This window comes from Monodon monoceros, unplaced genomic scaffold (assembly GCF_005190385.1).
Source record: "Monodon monoceros isolate NGI ecotype Baffin Bay Population unplaced genomic scaffold, NGI_Narwhal_1 Super_Scaffold_18, whole genome shotgun sequence".
NCBI classification, from domain to species: domain Eukaryota; kingdom Metazoa; phylum Chordata; class Mammalia; order Artiodactyla; family Monodontidae; genus Monodon; species Monodon monoceros.
Window position 1 is genome coordinate 142,985,674 of NW_021703774.1, and position 21,480 is coordinate 143,007,153.

Below are 21,480 nucleotides of genomic sequence, written 5' to 3' on the forward strand. Positions count from 1 at the left end.
ACTGCTGAAGCCCGCGTGCCTAGAGCCCGTGCTCCACATCAGGAGAAGCCACCACAATGAGAAGCCTGTGCACTGCAATGAAGAGTGGCCCCCGCTTGCCGCAGCTAGAGAAAGCCTGCACGCAGCAACAAAGACCCAACTCAGCCATAAATAAATTAATTAATTAATTTAAAAAAAGATGTTAAAAAAACAAGAAAAGAAAAACTCAGTACTATCTCAGGCAAGTAACATTCAAATCTTCTTTTTTTAAAAAAATAAATTTATTTATTTATTATTGGCTGCATTGGGTCTTAGTTGTGGTGCGCAGGCTTCTCATTGCGGCTTCTCTTGTTGTGGCGCACAGGCTCTAGGCACGTGGGCTTCAGTAGTTGTGGCACGTGGGCTCAGTAGTTATGGCTCACGGGCTCTAGAGCACAGGCTCAGTAGTTGTGGCACACAGGCTTAGTTGCTTCGCAGCATGTGGGATCTTCCCAGACCAGGGCTCGAATCCGTGTGCCCTGCATTGGCAGGTGGATTCTTGACCACTGCGCCGCCAGGGAAGTCCCCGTTGAAATCTTTTGACCTGAATCTCTTGCATCACCCAGCGTACTAAAAAATTGACAGTGGTCCTAGTGCCTTTCCTATCAAATCTAAAATTTGATCTTCCTTCAATCTTAAAATGTCTTTACTTTGGTGCCCCCACTTTAAGCAAGCCAGTATGCTTTTTTTTAATCCCACCATTCCTTGCTTCCAAGGCCATTTTATACATCCTATGATGTCCCTACCCTCTTGGCCAATTGTTACTAGCCAAATGCACAAATCAGGTCTCCCTGAGAAATTCTTTCCAAACTTAGTCCCCATCCCATTCAGATGATATATTTATTTGTTTTCAAATGTATGTGTATCTTGTTTTCAGCACCAAACTGTATATTCCTAAGATACGTTGGCATCTGCTCAGGGGCTCCCCATACTGGACTCAAGAAAAAAATCAGTTATTATCTAAGCCAGGGGATTCCAATCAACTGGTCAAGTTTAAGACATGATTAGTTGAAGCTGCTGATGGTCACACTCTTGAAAATACGTCTCTCTTTAATACATTTCCTTAGTTCTTGCCCATGAGCTCTCATTTATTCCTCCTATAGAACCATTTATTTGTGATATATTAGTATAACTGTGTGCTCAAATAAGTTTGGAAAACAATACTTGCTCTATATCATGTCCTTTTAAAAATGTTGATAAATAATATATGTTTCATATAATAAAAAAAAAAGAAAAACTCAGAAATGAGGTGACAGTTCTCAGGAAAGAATTAGAAATGAAAGAAAAAAATCATTTTAGAAATGAAGACCAAACTAGAAAGTACACAACAGCAAATAAACACAATAGATAATGCCTTAAATAAAATGGAAAAGAAAAAATTTTAAATCAAAAAGAAATGAAGAGGGCTTCCCTGGTGGCGCAGTGGTTGAGAGTCTGCTTGCCGATGCAGGGGACACGGGTTCGTGCCCTGGTCCGGGAAGATCCCACATGCCGCCGAGTGGCTGGGCCCGTGAGCCATGGCCGCTGAGCCTGCGCGTCCGGAGCCTGTTCTCCGCGACGGGAGAGGCCACGACAGTGAGAGACCCGCGCACCACAAAAAAAAAAAAAAAAAAAAAAAAAAAGAAATGAAGAAAGGTAAAAAGGATTTGAAACACAATGACCAATACTGAAAATAGGCAAAGAAGACTAAAATATAGATAGATAGACAGTTAGATAGATAGATAGATAGAGAGATAGAGTCCCTGAAGAAGAAAAAAAAAAAGGGAACAGAACAAACACTAAAAACTATTGAAGAAAATTTTCCTGAAATAAAGAAAAATTTGAAGCTACACATTCAAAGATCATACTTCAAAGCTGAGAATATAGTCCCCAAATGACCAGCACCAAGACATTCTAATAAAATGACTGAACTTTAAAGAAAAAAATACTTTGGCCATCTAAAAAAATACACAACACATGACTTAGAAGGGAAGATTAGATTATCATTAGACTTTTCAAATACTTTATGAATGAAGTAACATATTTAAGAGACTCAAGAAAGTAAAGTGTGAACCTAGCAAAAGACTTAATAAGTATAAAGGACACAAACTTATCAACATGTAAGATCTCAGAGAATACTGTTCCCAAGGGCTTTTCCTGGGGAATCTAGTAGAAAACTAACTTCAGATAACCAAAATGAGTAGAGTGACTTAAGGACTGGAGGTGAATATTATAAGATTACTTGTAGAACTAAAACTACATAGGGGCTAGGAAGAAAAAAGAGTATAGCATATCATGACTATATGCCCTGACAATGTAGATTCACTACAAAGTTTTTTAATGAGGTGGAGAATGGCAACTGCATTTGCAAAATACTTTTTTAATGTTTTCAGTAATCATATTGGTGGTAGTATTAATATTGTTATTCTGAGAGTGCTTTGTGTATGAGATAAAAGAAATGAGTAATTATGGAATATTCTATCATCTCCTGTGTCCTTAAAAACTAAGATTCTCAGTATGGAAGAAAGGAGCCAGAGAAGAGATTAAGTAAAAGTTCTTGAGTCTTTAATTTGAATTGAAAGTATCACTATGTACTCCTGAATTATTTTAGTGTGTGTATGTGTGTGTACTATATATATAGTCTATCCACTGAATCTGTAGTTCTGTCCACTGAAAAGGCCTGGCGGTGGTCTTGAAATATAATTTCTTACTTAAAAAACTGAAGGCTTCTTAGAGAAATGGTTGATTGCAGTCTGGGGCAAGAAGTATAGAAGATGACCCAGGAATATTTTGTCAAACCAAACAGAAGGAAAGCTATCAAAGATTACTAGAGTCGGGACCTCCTTGGTGGCACAGTGGTTAAGAATCTGCCTGCCAATGCAGGGGACACGGGTTCGAGCCCTGGTCTGGGAAGATCCCACATGCCGTGGAGCAACTAAGCCCCTGCACCACAACTACTGAGCCTGCGCTCTAGAGCCCACAAGCCACAACTACTGAGCCCACGCACTACAACTACTGAAGCCCGCTTGCCTGGAGCCCATGCACCGCAACAAGGAGTAGCCCCTGCTCACCGCAACTAGAGAAAGCCCAAAAGCCCACGCGCAGCAAAGAAGACCCAACGCAGCCAAAAAAAAAAAAAAAAAAAGATTACTAGAGTCACGTCAAAAGAACCAAGGAGCCAGTATAATGAGACTCCACTGGCCAAAGTTGGGGCACTTGGCAATTCAATAATAACAACAATTCTAATTGATGATTGAAACCCATCAAATATATATAAATCCATAGGTTCATAATGATATATGTTTTTTTCATAGTGGTATTTTTTAAAGTGGTCAACTTTGGAGGATGATAGGGATTCAATTCATTATCTTCAAAACTGGTGAAAAAAGAATCAAACATTTATTCTGCCTTTCCTATGTGAACCGTACCCTCAGAAACCAAATAGTAGGTAAGAGGATGTTTCTCTTTATGAAAGTATTTCAATGAATAAATAAAATTGTACAATTAATGGCATCCTCAACGAATAAATGGCCACCGGCAATAAACATCAACACCTGAAAAGAATTGCAAGCATAGAGACTGTATTTATATGCTTCTTAGAGTCTTGCCGAAGTGATCAAATCTGAGTCTGATTCAGCCTCTGGATGCAGCTGCCAATTTGCAGGAAATATTGAGAACACAGGACCACTCAGAACTGCATTATGAGTACGTAATCAGCAAAATCCAGACTGTGATAAACTCTATACTTCAAATGGCCCAGGTTGTTCAACAAATAAATTGTAAGGAATTAAGAAAGGGATGAAGGGGGGACTTTAAATTAAGAGACTTAAAAAGACATCAAATGTACTAAGTGAAGTAAGTCAGACAGAGAAAGACAAATATATGATATCACTCATTTAGAATCTAATTTTTTAAAAAATGACACAAGTGAACTTATTTATAAAACAGAAACAGACTTACAGATATCGAAAACAAACTTATGGTTACCAAAGGGGAGACGTGTGGGGGAGGGGTATATCAGGAGCTTGGGATTAACATATACATACTATGTTGGTTGTCTAAGATAGAAAACCAACAAAGACCCACTGTATAGCACAGGGAACTCTACTCAGTATTCTGTGATCAGCTATATGAGAAGAGAATCTGAAAAAGAATAAATATATGTATATGTATAAGTGAATCACTTTGCTGTACACCTGAAACTAACACAACATTGTAAATCAACTACACTCCAATAAAATAAAATAAAAAGACATCAAATGTTTTCAAGTGGACAAGACTATAGTATCTAAGGATGTCCATTTGGATGATAAAGATATAAGATAAAATACAAAGAAGTGAATACTGTAATCAGGAAATGGTTGCTTATCAGCAGAGGAAGGGGATTATAATTGGGATGGGGCACATGGACAGGACTTCTGGGTGGGTTCTAGTTCTTAACATGGCAGTGGTTATAGGAGTGTTTGCCTTAGAATAATTCATTAAGCCTTACATTTGTTTTGTGTGTTTTCTACACTTGTGCTTTATTTTACAATGAATACTTTTTAAAAGAATAGCAAGGTGCTCGCTCCGGCAGCACATATACTAAAATTGGAATGATACAGAGAAGATTAGCATGGCCCCTGCACAAGGATGACCCACAAATTTGTGAAGCGTTCCATATTTTTTGAAGATCCATGTACAAAAAAAAAAAAAAAAGAATAGTAAGGCAGTATTATGACCAAATTCATGCCAATAAATTCAACAACTTAATTGAAACAAATTCTTTGAAAAATACAACTTACCAAAACTAACTCAAAATGAAATTAAAAGTTGGAATAGCTCTATATGTATCACAGAAATTGAATTTGTTATCAAAAACCTCCCCCACAAGGAAAACTCCAAGCCCGTATTATTTCACCGATGAATTCTATCAAATACTGAACAATGCTACCAATCTTACACAGATGCTTTCAGAAGACAAAGAAGGAGGAAACAATTCTAACTTCTTTTAAGAGGCCAGCATAATCCTGATACTAAATTTTAAAAAAATTTATCAGAAAATTGAATAGTTATATTTTATTATATTGAGGAATTACTAATTTTAGGTGCCATAATGGTAATAAAATTCCTTATCTTTTAGAGGTACAAACTAAAACATTACAAATGAACTGGAATCATATCTAGTTTTGCTTCAAAATAATCTTGGTTAGGGGGAGAGTAGCTGAGGGAATAAATAAACCAAGATTGGCCAGAGTTGATAATTACTGAGGCTGGGTGATGGATGCATGGAAATTCATTATACTATGTTCTCTATTATTGTTTACACTCAAGATTTTTTATAATATAAAACAAAAATAACTACAAATGATTAAAAGACATTAAATAAATAAAAGCTATAAGTTCACAACAATAATCTATTTATTTATTTTCCGTACGAGGGCCTCTCACTGTTGTGGCCTCTCCCGTTGTGGAGCACAGGCTCTGGACACGCAGGCTCAGCGGCCATGGCTCACGGGCCCAGCCGCTCCGCAGCATGTGGGATCTTCCCAGACCGGGGCACGAACCCGTGTCCCCTGCATCGGCAGGCGGACTCTCAACCACTGCGCCACCAGGGAAGCCCCACAACAATAATTTAAAGAGAAAGTGAAACAAAACAACATCATTAAACACCAAGTTGCTAGGACATCAACTTACTACTTTGAAAGGGATAAATAAGGGAAGAGATTTAAGCATTTATCTTGCCATTCTGGTCTGAACTTTATTTCAGGGTAATCAGATGGTCCTGGAGGATGTGAAAATGTTTTTCTGTACAAAATTAGAACTAATAAAAGAAAAAATAATAGCATTAGGAAATCATCATTTTGTAATTGCTAGTGAAATAACCAGTTAATAAAATGGTCATTAATGGATGGTAAAGCAATTTGGTGAAAAGTTGACAGGGAACTTTATGATGCAGGATCAGGCTATCACCACCTGAAAATGGAAGAAGCCTGGGATCTGAAATGGGCAGTGAAGGAGAGCCGTACAACCAAGAACACCTGTGCTCCTGTGTAAGTGAAAAATAAATCTTTATTGTGTTAAATTACTGTAATATGGGGCAATTCATTATAAAGGCTGGCTTACTATTTATATATATTAAAACACATAAGCACATAATTATTTATATTTTCAAAGATACATATATATCCAAACACATACTGAACACATTAATGTGTATGCCTGGGTCAGGGAGAGGAATGACAATAGGGATCAGGGATTAAAAAAAGATCAAACAAAAAGAGACTTAGTATCAACAGATGAGGAGAGTTCACCCCACTCTGAGGAGAATGGTTTAACTATTAAGGAATAAAAAGATAATAATTTAAAAGAGAGACAACTAATCTACCCTTTCTAGAGAGAGCCCAGGCTAGTTAGCTGGTAATTATCTTCTGCCTTGAGGGGGAGCACAGAATGGTCATGGAGAGGAGGCAGTGTTGAAGATAGAGCCTGTTAGAACCCTCCACCATGTTCACCAAGGACGTCTCAGTCCTGAAAAGTTCCCTAAACTGAGAATTTCTCCCAAGTCTGACCTTCACTCTCAGCTCTCCTTGGTAGTGAAGATGAAGGAGGCACTTGCCATTCTCCAGACATGGGGCCTGGGCCTGGCTAGCTCCCCTTGGCACCACCTCTCACTCCAGGCCGAAGGAGGCTAGACAAAGCATAGAGGCTCCTTCTGGGTGTGGATGCATCCTCCTGCCCACCCTCCATCTCTGCTTGTGGAAGGCTGAATAGTGGTCCTTCCTCCAAAGATGTTCAAGTCCTAATCCCCAGAATCTGAGAATATTTTACCTTATATGGCCAAAAGGACTTGGAAGATATGGTTAAATTAGGGATCTTGAGATGGGGAGATGATCCTGGATTATCCCAGTGGGCCCAATGTAAGCACAAGGATATCTGATCACAAAGTAATCCTCCTAAGAGGAGACAGAATTAGAGAAAGATGTAAGAATGGAAGCAGAGGTCAGAGAGGAGAAATACTATGCTGCTAGCTTTGAAGATGGAGGAAGGGGCCATGAGCCAAGGAATGCAAACGGCCTCCAGAAGCTAGAAAAGGCAAATAAATGGATTGCCCCCTAGAGTCTCCAGAAGAGACTCCAGAAGAGGCCTGCCAACACCTTAACTTATAACTTAACCCAATGAAATTGATTTCGGACTTGTGACCTCCAGAACTGTAAGATAACACATTTGTGTTGTTTTAAGCCGTTAAGTTTGTCACAGCAGCAATAGGAAACATGTACACTGGCCCTGCTGCTGGGCAGCATAACCTGTTCTCCTAGAAGCGTAAGGTCTGTGAGAGAGGGGAGTGGGGAATCAGAGAAGACTTCCTGGAAGCCCCTGCAGTCAGACTGACGTAGGTTCCTACCATAGTTCACTTATGATCTGTTAATAATGCATTGTTTACAGTGTTGCTAAGAATTAAATGGAATAATACTTTAAATTACCTATTACTACCTAATTAACCACTTTTTAAATTATAAGTCACATCTCTTCATGGGTTTACATTCATTCCTCCATTCATTCAACAGGTATCACTGAACATCCAGTATGTGCCTGGCACCATGCACAGAGTGAGCCTGCATCCAATGCAAGAACCAAGCATTTCTCACCTAAGCTGCCACTGAGCTTCCAGTCAGTCCAGTGCGCAAGTTCACCACCCCATCCTAAATGCAGGCTCTTACACTTGCCCATTCACATGGTCTCATCTCCTTGGTGGACTCATCCCAGCCAGCACCACCCCTTATACTCCCAGGCACTGTTTCTGCAGCTGCCAAGAGCTCTGTCATCTCTGCCTTTACCCCGAGCCCTGACAAGTCCCCAGCCCACTTGGAGGATAGTATGCTCCCTCTGATCATATCTTCAAGCCTCCATTTTCATCCCATTCTCTTTTGTCTCTCTGCATCTTTCTCCCTTTTCACCCTTTACTTCTTTGAGCTCCTAAACAGGTCCTCCTCATAACCCGGAAAGGTCTAAACTAACAGGAGAGCTAAGCCTTAAACAGTCAGTCCAGAGGCAGGTAGGAGGGACCAAGAATGTGTGCTTGCCAGGGTTCCTGGGCCTCTCTAGTAGTGAAATGGAGTCTAAGGTATTGAGACGGGATGTCCAGGCTACCTGGAGTTCCCAGGCAGCCCCACTCACCCACCTCTGCAACCCCTCAATACCCTCAGATGCCAGTCCAACTGAGCTGTAATCCCCTGACTTTGGAGCTCCCCATCTCCACAGGACCCAACTGGATTTCTTTATCTCTCATCTCCCACCCCTACCCCCTGCTTCTCACGTCCAGGTCTGGAATGTTGAATTCTGCCCCCATGATGTCTGGGCCTACTCACCCTACCTTCCCAGAAAAATAGTTGGTCCAAGATTGATCTTCCTTATATCTGTGGTCCATATTAATGCACCCTTTACCCAATCCTGGTCCAAGGGTCTCTTTCCTCAGAGCCTTGTGGCTCTTTCTCTAAATACCGAGCTGCTTCTCTAGGGTGGGGTAAGAACCTATTAAAACAGGGAGAAAATTGCTTTCAGATCCTTTGGGCTTGGGTGGTGACAGGGTGGGGTGGGGAAACAGTCTGGCCAAGTGATGGAATTGTGGGTGGACAGGCAGGCAGCCGGGCGATCTGGGTTCTTTAACCTGAGCATTGTCACAGATTTACCATGGGTGACACTGGTAAAGTCTCTGCCTTCTGTAGGCCTGTCTCTCTAACCTGTCTGTGCAATGAGAGGGCTGGTCTTCTTTAAGGCTATATTTGAGCCTGAAGGTTTCACCCAGCTATTCCAGCAATGGTGCATAATGGTCACAAGAGGGCGGACAACCTCTTCAGCTCAGAAGTTTATAGATTAAATGAATAAGCAAGCTTTGAAAAGGAATACAATAGTTCCAAGTGGAAAGGTAGTTACCCATAAGTCACCACAAAATGGCAACAGAGTCAGGGTATTGGGAAAGGGTATTTGAATTCCCAGCCTGAGGGGAGGTCAGGAGCCCCAAGACCTAGAGGGGCAAGGAGAGGGCTGGTGGGCAGCAAAGAAGAGACTTACAGATATTCTTTAGAGATTTCAATCACTTTGAGAGGAGAGGAGGAAATGTATTGCCCCAAAAGGATTGGGGTGGGGGGTTGCAGAACCAGACTTGAGGAGTTTAGGGGAACTGGAGATAATCAACTTGGCTTCTGTCCCTTCCTCAGCATAGAATGAACAGTAGAGAAATTGCAGGAGTTATTCCAGGATTTGAGGAAGACTCCTCCAACTCACGAGGGCACAGCAAATAGGCAAGACTCACCTGACATCCTTTTTTCTCCTTTTTGCCTTCCAATAATCTAGTTTCAGGGCCCAGGAAAGACAGGGACCAACATAGGGGCAGTTACCTGGGGTTCAAAGGGTTAACCTCCAATAATTCATATTCTGACATCAGCCACAGCCTTTGTCCCCACCCTCTCTCTGGGCCTGTCCCCTCCCTGAGCCCCAGGTTGGCAGGTTCCCTTTGGTGTAATTCACTAGGGCCCTGGGACCCAGGCCCAGAGCCAGTGCCCTGCTCCCTCAGCAGGTCCAGGGAGTCTAAAGCTTGCTCTAAGGGAGGAAGGAAAGCAGCTTTTCCCTCCTATTCTCCCCCCTCCCAGGATGTGGGCCCTAGGACCAAAGAGCCTCTGTCTTTCTCTGCCACACCCCCCATTGTAACCTAGACAAGGGGATTCCTTGTGTCCTGGCCTCAGGCTGGCATCCTAGTAACCAAATGGTGGAAGGTCTGGGGCAGGATGGGGGCAGGGGAATCACAAGATCTGAGAAGATACCTCCCCCTTTTGGAGATTCTGGTACACCCCAAGCTTCTCCTCCCTCTGGCTCCCATCAGCGTTGGAGAGAGAAGGCAGAGGGACTCATCTGCATATAAAAGGTCTGAGGCCCAAAGTGGAAACCGAGAAGGTGTGGAGACACAAAGGCTGAACCTCCTGGCGGACAGATTTGGAGCCAGAATACAAGAATGGGGGCAACCCAGGGACAGGGGTAAGACAGGGGACTGTGGCAGGGCAGGCCAAGCAGACTTTTGAGAGCTGTAGGTGGAGGCTCCTGCCAGTTTCCTCCCTAAAAGCACAGATATAGGAATGCTGGCAGCAGACAGGCGTGTGGTCAGAGAGGAAGTGAGAATCCCTAGGATAAAATGAGAACTCCCTGTTTAAATACTAAGAACCTCTCTGAGAAGAAGTACAAACATCTGACTGAGAAACCTTCCTGCGAGGAGGGTGGCATGTTCCCATTCACAAGAAGTAATGGTAGGGAGAATAAATGATATGGTCTCACTTAGCAGCAGGGGCTCAGACACCCCTATACTGACCTATCATCACTAAAAGACTGGTACAGAAAGGCTAATCCATCCTGGCAGGAAATGACATCACTCACCAGACAGGAAGGGGTGGCTCTACCAACCCCAAAGGCTTCTGGGAGGGCCAATCCATGGAGGGTTGGCCTTGAATGTCCATGTCCCTCCACAATCCTCCATCTTGGCCAAGAGGGGAGCCAAGGCTCCTAGGTGTTGGGTGAGGTAATTATACCCCCATCTCTTCATCAGTGATCTCACAGGGATGCTAAACCATCAAATCCCAGTTGGGAGGAAAGGGGAAGAGATACCATCACACCTGGAGCCACAGGTCAAGCCTCTAGAGTCAATGTATCCATGAAAATAGCTCTAGGGACCCAATAATTGAAGGATAAAGGCAGAGCCTCCCCAGGGACCAGAGAGATGGTGAGGCCAGGTTTCCATGGTAACTGATTTCAATGCAGCCTCTTCCTAATCCCAGATTGAGGGAGAATACATTTGGGGGAGACCAGGGCCTAGCGATGAAAGAGCCATAGGTGTACAAAAGGTTGGAAGAGTTGTTACAGGAAGGTCACATCATCCTGGCACTGGCCCCAGTACCAGTGGGTCTCAAAGCCCAGCTTGGTACTCTCATCCTCTGGTGGCTCAGGAGGTCCACCTTGGAGCCCCTCCCCTGGGGGCTTCCACACAGCCCTCAAGCTTCCTAGCCTGGTGGCTGTCAGGTCCACCTCAGTCCTGGCCCTCTCCCCCCCGGGTATAGCCTTTGCCCAGTCCATCTCGGGACGGGGAGCCCCAGGGGGGCCCTGTTCATCCAGCTCGCTGGGGGCCACTGTGTCCAGGAAGCTGCCAATGGAGACACTGTCCAGTCGGTCAGTGGAGCTGGTGTCTGGCAGGCTGTCCCAGCTGCCTCGCCTTGAACGGCCTGGGCTCCCGCCTGTCAGGCTATATTGGCTGCTGGTGAGGCTGCTGCAGTGGCTGGTCAATGTCCCCCGCTCCTCCAACAGCCAGCGCACTGCCTCAATGCCCTCGTTCAAGGTCACCAGCTGCTGTAGGATCTTCACATCGATGGCTCGCAGGTAAGCCTAGGGGAGTGGGAGAAGGAATCAGTTCCAGGTTCTGGGCCACGGGTTTCCGCAATGTTTCTAGAGGCCTCTACCTTGTGATCCAAACAACTATGCTTCACTTTCAAGAAGCATGGAAATAGAATGGTTTGGAGTGTAGGCTTTAGAAGCAGAGAGACTGCTGTTTAAAATCTCAGCCCTACAACTTATTAGCTGTATGACTGTGGGCAACTTTCTTACCTTCTTTGAGCCTGGGTTTCCTTGTTTGTGAAATAGGGTTAGGTCACTCACCTCACAGGGTGGCTGGGAGAATTTTGTGATGTTGTTTTTTAGGCACTGAGCACTGTGCCTGGTACAGAGTAAAATCTCAGTAAGTGTTAAGTATTAAAATCCAATCCTACTGAGATTTGAACTTCACAGATCGGGTTATAACGATTGAACCAGTCCAGATTCACCAGTAAGACTTAGAAGCAGTCATCCGAAGAGTAGCCTGGGGCTTCCCTGGTGGCGCAGTGGTTGACAGTCCGCCTGCCGATGCAGGGGACACGAGTTCGTGCCCCGGTCCGGGAAGATCCCACATGCCGCGGAGCGGCTGGGCCCGTGAGCCATGGCTGCTGAGCCTGCGCGTCCAGAGCCTGTCTGTGCTCCGCAGCGGGAGAGGCCACACAGTGAGAGGCCCGCGTACCACAAAAAAAAAAAAAAAAAAATCCCCTGTTCAAAGAGTAGCCTGATAGGCAGCCAAGTGTTAATTGGGAAGTAGACTGGGCCAAAATGAGGCAGGAGCTGGGGGGGTAAAGAAGGCACTAACCTGGTCCTCCTTCAGGATGTTGGTAGCAGCTGCTGTGGAAGGGAAGGGTTGGCTAGAGCTTCAAAGGGTCAGAATCTCACTGGCTGGGAATTCGGGGCTTCCCTTTACTATACACCAGTCTCCTTGTCTGCACTGGGAGTAAGTTTGACTTACTGGGTAATCTCTAGGGTACCTTGTAGCTCAGATGCACTGAGTTATCTTCCCCAAGCACAAGTGTGTACTTGTCGCTCCCTTGCTCAAGAACCTTTTCAGGCTGTGCACTGCTCTTAGAGAATAAAATCTAAGCACTTTAGCAGCAGGTCTTCAAAAGCCTGTCATAATACAGCTCTTGCCCATCCCTCTAACTTCACCTCTAGGATATTTCTGTGGGAACCCCAGGTCCTGCCACACACAACTTTTAAAATTTCATTTTATTTAGCTTTACTTTTTTTTTTTGGCCACACTGTGCAGCATGTGGGATCCCAGCTCCCCGACCAGAGACCAAACCTGCAGCCTCTGTAGTGGAAGCATAGAGGGTCAACCACTGGACTGCCAGGGAAGTCCTAGGTTTACCTTTTTTTAAAAAAAATATTTATTTATTTGGTTGCACCAGGTCTTAGTTGCAGCAGGCAGGCTCCTTAGTTGTGGCTCGCTGGCTCTTTAGTTGCGGCTTGCCAGCTCCTTAGCTGCAGCATGCAGGCTCCTTAGTTGTGGCATGCAAACTCTTACTTGCGCCATGCATGTGGGATCTAGCTCCCTGACCAGGGATCGAACCTGGGCCCCCTGCATTAGGAGTGCAGAGTCCTATCTATTGTGCCACCAGGGAATTCCCTACCTTTACTTTTAATAAAAGTTATAGATGCACATAAAGAAGCAAACAGTTCTCAAAGATTTATTATGAAAAGTAACAGTTCCCCCATCCTAGACCTAAATCCCACTTTCCAAAGACAGCTACTATCGCTTTTTTAGCTGTTTATTTTGGTACTTACCTTCTAGTTCCCAAATAACTACTTATTGATTTTTTTTTTTTTTTTGGTATGCGGGCCTCTCACTGTTGTGGCCTCTCCCATTGCGGAGCACAGGCTCCGGATGCACAGGCTCAGTGGCCATGGCTCACGGGCCCAGCCACTCCGCGGCATGTGGGATCCTCCCGGACCGGGGCACGAACCCGTGTCCCCTGCATCGGCAGGCAGACTCCCAACCACTGCGCCACCAGGGAAGCCCCCTCTGAATGTTTTTTTAATAATTTCCTGTTTTTGTTCATGGCTGCAATATTATCTCATCTCTTTAAGGATATAATTAATGATTGTTTAAGTTCTTATCTCCCTGAATTATCTCCATTTTATTCAAGTCGCTTTTTTCTGTTTGTATAGGTCTATATAGTTAAAGGGCTTCATCAGATGTCTTACAATCTTTAGCTGCTGCTTATACTTCAGAGTGGTCTCTAAAAAGCTGATTGGAAACTCTCTGTGCCTGAGGCTTGCCAGCTCTGAACCTCACTAAGGGTTATTTTGCTAGGATGTTTGATTGGGTAAGGCCTGTAGGTAGTACCTTGCGTGTGTGTGTGTGTGTGTGTGTTTTTTCTTGGGTTCATCACATTCACTATATTATATGCATCTAGAGAGTATAATGTAAGCAAAGCTGCCAATGTTCTGGGAGCCAAGTAAGGGAAAGGCTGGGAGGGGTAGTACATAGCATTTAGTATATTTTAATTTAATCCCTCTTGCTCTCAAACTTTGCTTGGTGTCTCCCAACCTGGAGACCTTTGGTTCTATTATTTTTTAAATATATATTACTTGATAAATGTTTATTGAATTATTCAGGAAATAACTGCTTTAGTCACACCTACAGTGATAAGCCAGAAATCAGACCAACTTTGTACACTGAGAAAAATATAGGCACTGGAATTAAACAGACCTGGATTCAAGTTCCAGTTTTGCCATTAATGAGTCATATGAAATTGGAATTTTTTTCCCTTTAAACCATCATTTCTTCATTGTAAAAAGAGGATACTATCTAATTTAAAGGTTTATTTTCAGAAATAGAAGGAGCATTAACAGGCATAGCATACTGCCTGACAAGTATTCACTAATCAATAAATGGTAGCTATTTGGCTTTACATATTACTATGGTTAACTTATCTACTATGGCATAAGCACAGAAAATTTTGTACCTGAAATTATTTGTGTTTTTGAAAGAACATCACAACATTTGGAAGAATATTTGTTGACTTCAATTAAACAAATGATTATTGGGTACCTGGATTTTCTAATAATTACAAAGATAATGGAGAATCTCTCCCTGCTTAACAGAAGCTTACAGTTTCAGTAAGGAGATGTGGACATAAATAACTGAAGTACCACAGACTGCACAGACTATTAATGGCACAGGATAAAAGAGATCATCTTCAATTATTTCGTGCTGGGGACAAATTTATTAACAGTGAAACCATGTAGTCCATGACCAAACTAAATGTATTAAACAAAATTTTTCATACTAAAAATGCTTCTCCTGCTTTGTTTTCTGCCCCCTTCCTTTCCTCTTTCCTCCTTCCTTCCCTCCTTCCCTCCCTCCCTCTCTTCCTTCCTGCCTTCCAGTCTTCTTCCCTTCCCCTTCCTCCCTTCCTTCTGTTCTATTCTTTCCAAAACTTACATTTCCAGTTTTCTGCGATGATAAAGGAGTTCTGGGCACTGGGTTGCCCAGTTGGGGAGGCATTCTTAGAGTATGATTCTTTTTTTTTTTTTAGTATTTTATTTATTTAGTTTTTGGCTGCGTCAGGTGTTAGATGTGACACGCCAGGATCTTTGATTGCAGCGCGGGCTCTTCGTTGCAGTGTGTGGGTTTCTCTCTAGCTGTGGCATGCAGGCTCCATAGCACATAGGCTCTCTAGTTGTGGTGCACGGGCTTAGTTGCCCCGCGGCATGTGGGATCTTAGTTCCCCGATCAGGGATTGAACCGGCGTCCTCTGCATTGCAAGATGGATTCTTTTTTTCTTTTTTTAAGATGTTGGGGGTAGGAGTTTATTAATTAATTAATTTATTTTTGCTGTGTTGGGCTTTCTGTGCAAGGGCTTTCTCTAGTTTTGGCAAGCGGGGGCCACTCTTCATCGCGGTGCGCGGGCCTCTCACTATCGCAGCCTCTCTTGTTGCAGAGCACAGGCTCCAGACGCGCAGGCTCAGTAGTTGTGGCTCACGGGCCTAGTTGCTCCGCGGCATGTGGGATCCTCCCAGACCAGGGCTCGAACCCGTGTCCCCTGCATTAGCAGGCAGATTCTCAACCACTGCACCACCAGGGAAGCCCCGAGATGGATTCTTAACCACTGGAACACCAGGGAAGTCCCAAGTATGATGCTTTTTTTTAAAAAAAATAAATTTTATTTATTTATTTTTGGCTGCGTTGGGTCTTCGTTGCTGCACGCAGGTTTTCTCTAGTTGCGGCTAGTCAGGGCTACTCTTCGTTGCAGTGTGCAGGCTTCTCATTGCGGTGGCTTCTCTTGTTGCAGAGCATGGTCTCTAGGCATGTAGGCTTCAGCAGTTGTGGCTCACGGGCTCTAGAGTGCAGGTTCTGTAGCTGTGGCGCACAGCCTTAGCTGCTCTGCGGCATGTCGGATCTTCCCGGATCAGAGATCAAACCCGTGTCCCCTGCATTGACAGGTGGATTCTTAACCACTCTGCCACCAGGGAAGTCCCTTTTTTTTTTTTTTAATATTTTCTTTTTTTTTAAGATTTTTTATTTGTTTATTTAATTTATTTTTGGCTGCATCGGGTCTTCAGTTGCAGCATGCGGGCTCTTCGTTGCGGCGTGCAAGCTTCTCTCTAGTTGTGGCACATGGGTTTTCTCTCTCTAGTTGTGGTGCGTGGGCTCCAGAGTGCATGGGCTCTGTAGTTTGCAGCATGTGGGCTCTCTCGTTGAGGTGCGGGAGCTCAGTAGTCGTGGTGCGCGGGCTTAGTTGCCCCGCGGCATGTGGGATCTTAGTTCCCTGAGCAGGGATTGAACCTACGTCCCCTGCATTGTAAGGCGGATTCTTTACCACTGGACCACCAGGGAAGTCCCCTGAGTATGATTCTTCTTTTTTTTTTTCCCAATTTTATATCACTAATATAAATGAAAACCAGTTTTTTTTTAAAATTTATTTATTTTTGGCTGCGTTAGGTCTTTGTTGCTGCACGTGGGCTTTCTCGGGTTGCAGTGAGTGGGGGCTACTCTTCGTTGTGGTGTGTGGGCTTCTCATTGCGGTGGCTTCTCTTGTTGCGGAGCACAGGTTCTAGGCGCACGGGCTCAGTAGCTGTGGCTCATGGGCCCTAGAGCACAGGCTCAGTAGTTGTGGCACACAGGCTTAGTTGCTCTGCAGCACGTGGGACCTTCCTGGACCAGGGCTCGAACCCATGTCCCCTGCATTGGCAGGCGGATTCCCAACCACTGCACCACCAGGGAAGCCCCCGAGTATGATTCTTAAACAGACATTCATCAACCCTTTTGTGTTCAGCTCTATTTGCACCCTCAGATCTAGAAATATCTGAGACCAACTCCTGAGACCTTTGAGGTGCAAAATGGGTTGCTTTTCAACTCTCCTCATTGCTGGCTTGGAATTCAGCTTTTTTCAAGTCTACTAAGTTAGTTACTACTCTTCCTTCTGCTTTCAGCTTCCAAAATTTTGTTCCTGTCATATTCTCTCCTGTTCTTGTCATAATGGCTTCACAGCTTTAAAAATAATCTTTCTACTGGCTTTTAGTGGAGTTTCAGGGGGGAATGGAGGTAAATGCATGTGTTTAATGTGCCATCTTGAACTGGAATTCCCACTGACTTTATTCAAGGCACAACTCAAATGCCACCTCCTCTAGGAAGTCTTCCCTACACTTCCTTAAGGTGGAATTAAGCCATTCAGTCATGGAACAATATTTATTGAGTGTTTCTTATAGGCATGGCATTGTGTAGATAAAGCAAGAAAAGACCATTTCTTGCCCTCAGAGAGTTCACAGTCTAGTGGGTTAAGATAAGACAATGACACAAGCACTTAAAATTCAGTGCAGAAAATGCCAGGGGATGCAAATGCTGCACAGAGAGCTGTGGGTACCTAGAGGACCATAACCAGAGTAGTAAGGAAATGCTTCCTAGAATAAAGGACATGAGCTGAGACTTGAAGGTCATGTGGGACTTAGCCAGACAAAGCCATGGAGAGTCATTCCAACCAGAAGAAACAGCTTGTCTTCTCCAGTTCAGTTGTGCCTTTCCAGAGCACAAATCTGACCATGTCACTCTATAATGAAGACTCTTCCAGGAAGTCCTCCCTGAGTTCCAACAGCACCTGTGCCAGAGTGGCTAGTCTGTCTCTCTCTTCCTTAACCCAGACTATGAGCTCCCTGGAGCAGCAGGTCCTGCCCAGTTCGTTTATGGTGCTTAGCCTAGGATTGGGTAGGTCAGATTCAGTTCTATGATTCTCTTGTCTTTACTATCCTTGGTCCCTCTGCTGGTCCCAGGGTTCAGGGGGCTGGGTTTTATCATGTTGGCGGCAAATGAATCTGAGGACCAGATTCTATAGTCCTGTGACAGTGGGATTCCCTGACTGTGACAGCATCACTGCCCAGAATAGAAGAAAGCAAGGCTTTCTTGCCAGAAAAAGAAACAGTCATTTCACACCATCTCTTTGGAAACAGAAGGGGGATAAACAGCTCAGGAGAGATGCAGCCTCAGAGGCCACTCCAACCCAATTCTCTTCCCAGGGGGATTCAGGTTCCCCATTCTTCCCCTTAACATGTACACACCAAACCCTCTGACAAGCCCTAAGATCACAAGTATGGCTCACTCATGGCTCAATCTAAATGAAGCCCTGGGATAAAAGCCTACAGATCTCAGTCCTAGCTCCCTGGTTTTAGAATGAGATTCCCAGACTATTGTTACCCCTCTCTCCCCTCGCCCTCTCCCCCAGGAGGTAGAAAAACTGAGGCCAAGAGAGTCAGGGCTCTGCTCAAGATCACAAAATTATTCAGGAGCAGGGCCAGGACTTGAACCCATGCCTTCTCTCTCCTTGCCTAAAGCTTTTTCTCAAACTGCTCTGTGGGGGTGGGTTGTCATAGCAACAGTTCTCTGGGTGGGAGGATTAAGTAGGGGAAGTTGCCATTGTTTCCCCTTCCCACAAATCCCGGAGTCTGTCTGGTTCAGTCAACTTTTGGGGAGGGAGTAGTAGGGGAGGGAGAGGCCTAGAGGCAGTGATGACCTTGGCCTCAAGGGCAGGCCTGCCCCCTCCCTGCAGGAAAGCTGAGTGAGGGACAGTTGAAGGACAGTACTTAGAGGGCTTGGACTAGTTCTGCCACAAGCGGCTCCAGGGGAAACCCCCTGCCCCACCCTTGTCCCCCTGGGTGCCACCCAGTGTGTAGGGCAGAGTGCATAAAGAAACCTAAGATACCTCTGCTGAGGAGGGAGAAAGGAATAGAGTAGGAATCCATGGGGCACATAGGGAGCCTCTCCCTGTGCTGGACCCCAGAAGGCTCCCTCCCTTGAGTTCTTCGTGGGCAGCCTCGGGCCCCAAGCCAGGCTAGGTCAGGAATGCAGAGAGACCCAATCAAAATTAAAATGTACCCCTTAAAGTTTATGAACAGGTAATCTGCACCAAAGAGAGAAAAGAGAGCCAGAGCGACTAGGTACGGCTCCTCCCAGTATGAGCTCAGGCAAGCCCCTTAACACCTGCAAGCATGTTTGCTCTGTGAAATGGGAAAATAATGACTGCTTTTCTCACTCCAGTGACATGAAAGGCATTTAATGCATCTGGCACAAAGCAGGTCTCAACGGTGAAGATGTAAAGTGTAGGCAAATCACCTGGGTTCAAAGCCTGGCTCTGCTTTTTACTTTCTGTATGACTGGGCAGTTACTTAACCTCTCTGTGCCTTAGTTTCTTCATCTATAAAATATCACATACCTAATAAGTCTCTGTGAGGACTAAGAGAATATCTTGTAAAATGTTCAGCATGATACCTGGCACATGCACTTGGTGAAAGTTAGTTTCCAAAGCAAGACATTCTAAGTTAGCTCTTTCTGGGCCCTGAGCTAAAGTTTGTACAGTGAGGGAAAGCCAGACCCCTCCCTTAGGTGGGCACAGTTACAGCCCTACTCTGGAGAATTTGGCAATAGCTTCCAATCTTCAAGGCCAAGTGCACATATGGCATTCAAATCCTTCCCCCAGGGAGCCTTTCCTGATTGCTTTGCCCACAAATCTCTCCTCCCAGCCTCTCAGGCTGTCAGGTAGCGCCCATGACCTCCCTCCCAAAGGCACCCCCTCCACACACACACACACACACACACACACACACACACACACACACACACCCCTCAGCCTGTAGAGCTGGACACAGTGGGGCTCCAGGAAGACCTGTTAGCTGACACACTCACTGTGGGCTCCTGGTTCTGTGCCAGAAAGTGGCTGGCAATTCCTCAGTTCCCTAGAATTGGCCGCAAAGTGGTGGCAGGTGTAAATCACCCCCTTCAACAGAACCAGGGCCCTAGGGAGCCTGGGAGGCCCCAACTGCCCTTTTGGCTCTGAATCTAGACCAGCAGCAACAGGGAAGGGGTTGGGTGCCTGTTTTCTCCTCTTCTCCCCGAGGAAGTGCAGATGAGATGCAAATATCCAGTGTACTTGGGGGTTGGTAGGAAGGAGACTGAGTCTGCAGTGATGGGACCAACACGGCAGGTGCTGCTACTCTGTGTCTGCTAAGGTTCTAGGAACTTTCAAATATTTTAAGTGGGTGTGGGGGAACGTTGGGGAAAGAGGATGTTTTTAGTGGCTCTAGCCCAGGCAGTTTTCACCCAAATCTCTTCTGTGCTGAGTGTTGTGGTGGATACTGGAGCCTCTGAGGAACAAACCCTGGGCCCAGTTTGCAAGAGGAGAAAAAACTGGTTGCCCTATAATGGTGGCTGGGGGCAGAGGTGGCCCCAAAGTGAGGGGAGAGGGGGAAGATTTGTGCTGTGCTAGGTTCTCAGTGCTTCCCAATCCTCACCTCTCCCCTCCCAATTATTTGGCAAAAAAAAAAAAAAAAAAAAAAAAACTGAAAAAACCCTGAGCCTCCCACCCCAAGTGCTCAGGGCCCATCAATACTCCACTCACCCTTCCTGGGGAATGCAATTAATGGACCCCAGGGCTTAAAGATTGATCTGATAGGAATCCTGAGGACTTAGGTGGTGAATTTTAACTCCCTCCTCTCCAGCCCAACTCTGGGGACGCGAGTCCATCCCTTCCGGCCCCATGCTGGAGACTCCGTGCCCCTGGCCCGTGTAGCCCACACTCACCAGCTCCATCCTCAGCGCCATGATCTTGTCCCCCAGGCTGTGGCCAGTGCTAGGCGCCCCCGGGAGCAGCAGGGCGCCAGAGGTTCCCGGCTCCCACTCGCCTCGCAGCCCGCGGAGCAGCCCTTCAGGGGTCTTCCTGCCCACCTTGCCCTCCACGTCTCGCAGGTCAGGCGTCTGGGACTCCGCAGTCCCCTCCATGCGGGCCTAAGCCTGAACAGGGTTGGGCGACCGGACGCCGGGATCCCGCTCCCAGGGGTCCTCCTTTCACAGCAGCTAGTGCAGAGCGGAACCGGTGGGTCCCCGCCCGCGCTGTGTGGGGGCGGGAGGAGGGCGCCGTAACACTCAGAAAAGCCGCGCAGAGGGTGTGTGTGTGTGTGTGTGTGTGTGTGTGTGTGTGTGTACATTCGAGTGCTGCGCACACACCTCTGGCTCCGGAATGGGTGAGGCTGGGCGATGCTGGATGTGCACCTGAAAGAGCTCAGCGCCTTCTCCTGACACTGGCTCCGGAATGGGTGAGGCTGGGCGATGCTGGATATGCACCTGAAAGAGCTCAGCGCCTTCTCCTGACTCTGGCACTTAGTCCAGCCAGGCACTCAGCAGGTGCCCAATGAATGTTTGCTGAGTGACGTTAAGCATCCTCAGTTAGGGAAGTGGGATTTTAAGGAACATTGGTAACAGAACTACAGAGGGTTTTGGAAGGCTTCCTGGAGTAGAGGAGCTGGATCTAAAACAGTGCTTGGAATTTAGCTAGCCACTGATAAACACACACATCCAGTGTAGCCACTAAATTTAGACTAAAGGAGCAGCCGGTATTGAAGCCGAAGAGGGCTACATCATGCTTGATCTTGTAAACCGATGCTTCTTAAACTTGACTGTGCATACATGAATTATCTGGGAATCGTTAAAATGCAGATTACAATTCGGTAACTCTGGGGTGGGGCCTGAGATTCTGCATTTCTAACAAGCTCCCATGCTGCTGGTCCAGGGACCACACTTTGAGTAACAAGGTTATAAAAGATGGTTCTAAGGTGCTGGGA

At 45.6% G+C, this 21,480-nt stretch overlaps 1 protein-coding gene and 1 non-coding gene across 2 annotated transcripts; one reads left to right on the forward strand and one right to left on the reverse strand.

Moving 5' to 3' along the window:
• The first annotated feature begins 4,557 nt into the window (after positions 1-4,557).
• LOC114900199 lies at positions 4,558-4,664 on the forward strand. The gene has a single exon (XR_003794803.1). It is a non-coding gene; the product is annotated as a U6 spliceosomal RNA (small nuclear RNA).
• A 6,104-nt stretch (positions 4,665-10,768) lies between these two features.
• Positions 10,769-20,727, reverse strand: LURAP1 (leucine rich adaptor protein 1). Its single transcript, XM_029229454.1, has 2 exons — positions 20,444-20,727; positions 10,769-11,400 (listed from the first exon to the last, which is right to left on the reverse strand). The coding sequence occupies exons 1-2, from the start codon at positions 20,639-20,641 to the stop codon at positions 10,879-10,881; spliced, it is 720 nt and encodes a 239-aa protein (XP_029085287.1). The 5' UTR covers positions 20,642-20,727; the 3' UTR covers positions 10,769-10,878.
• Between the last annotated feature and the right edge of the window lie 753 nt (positions 20,728-21,480).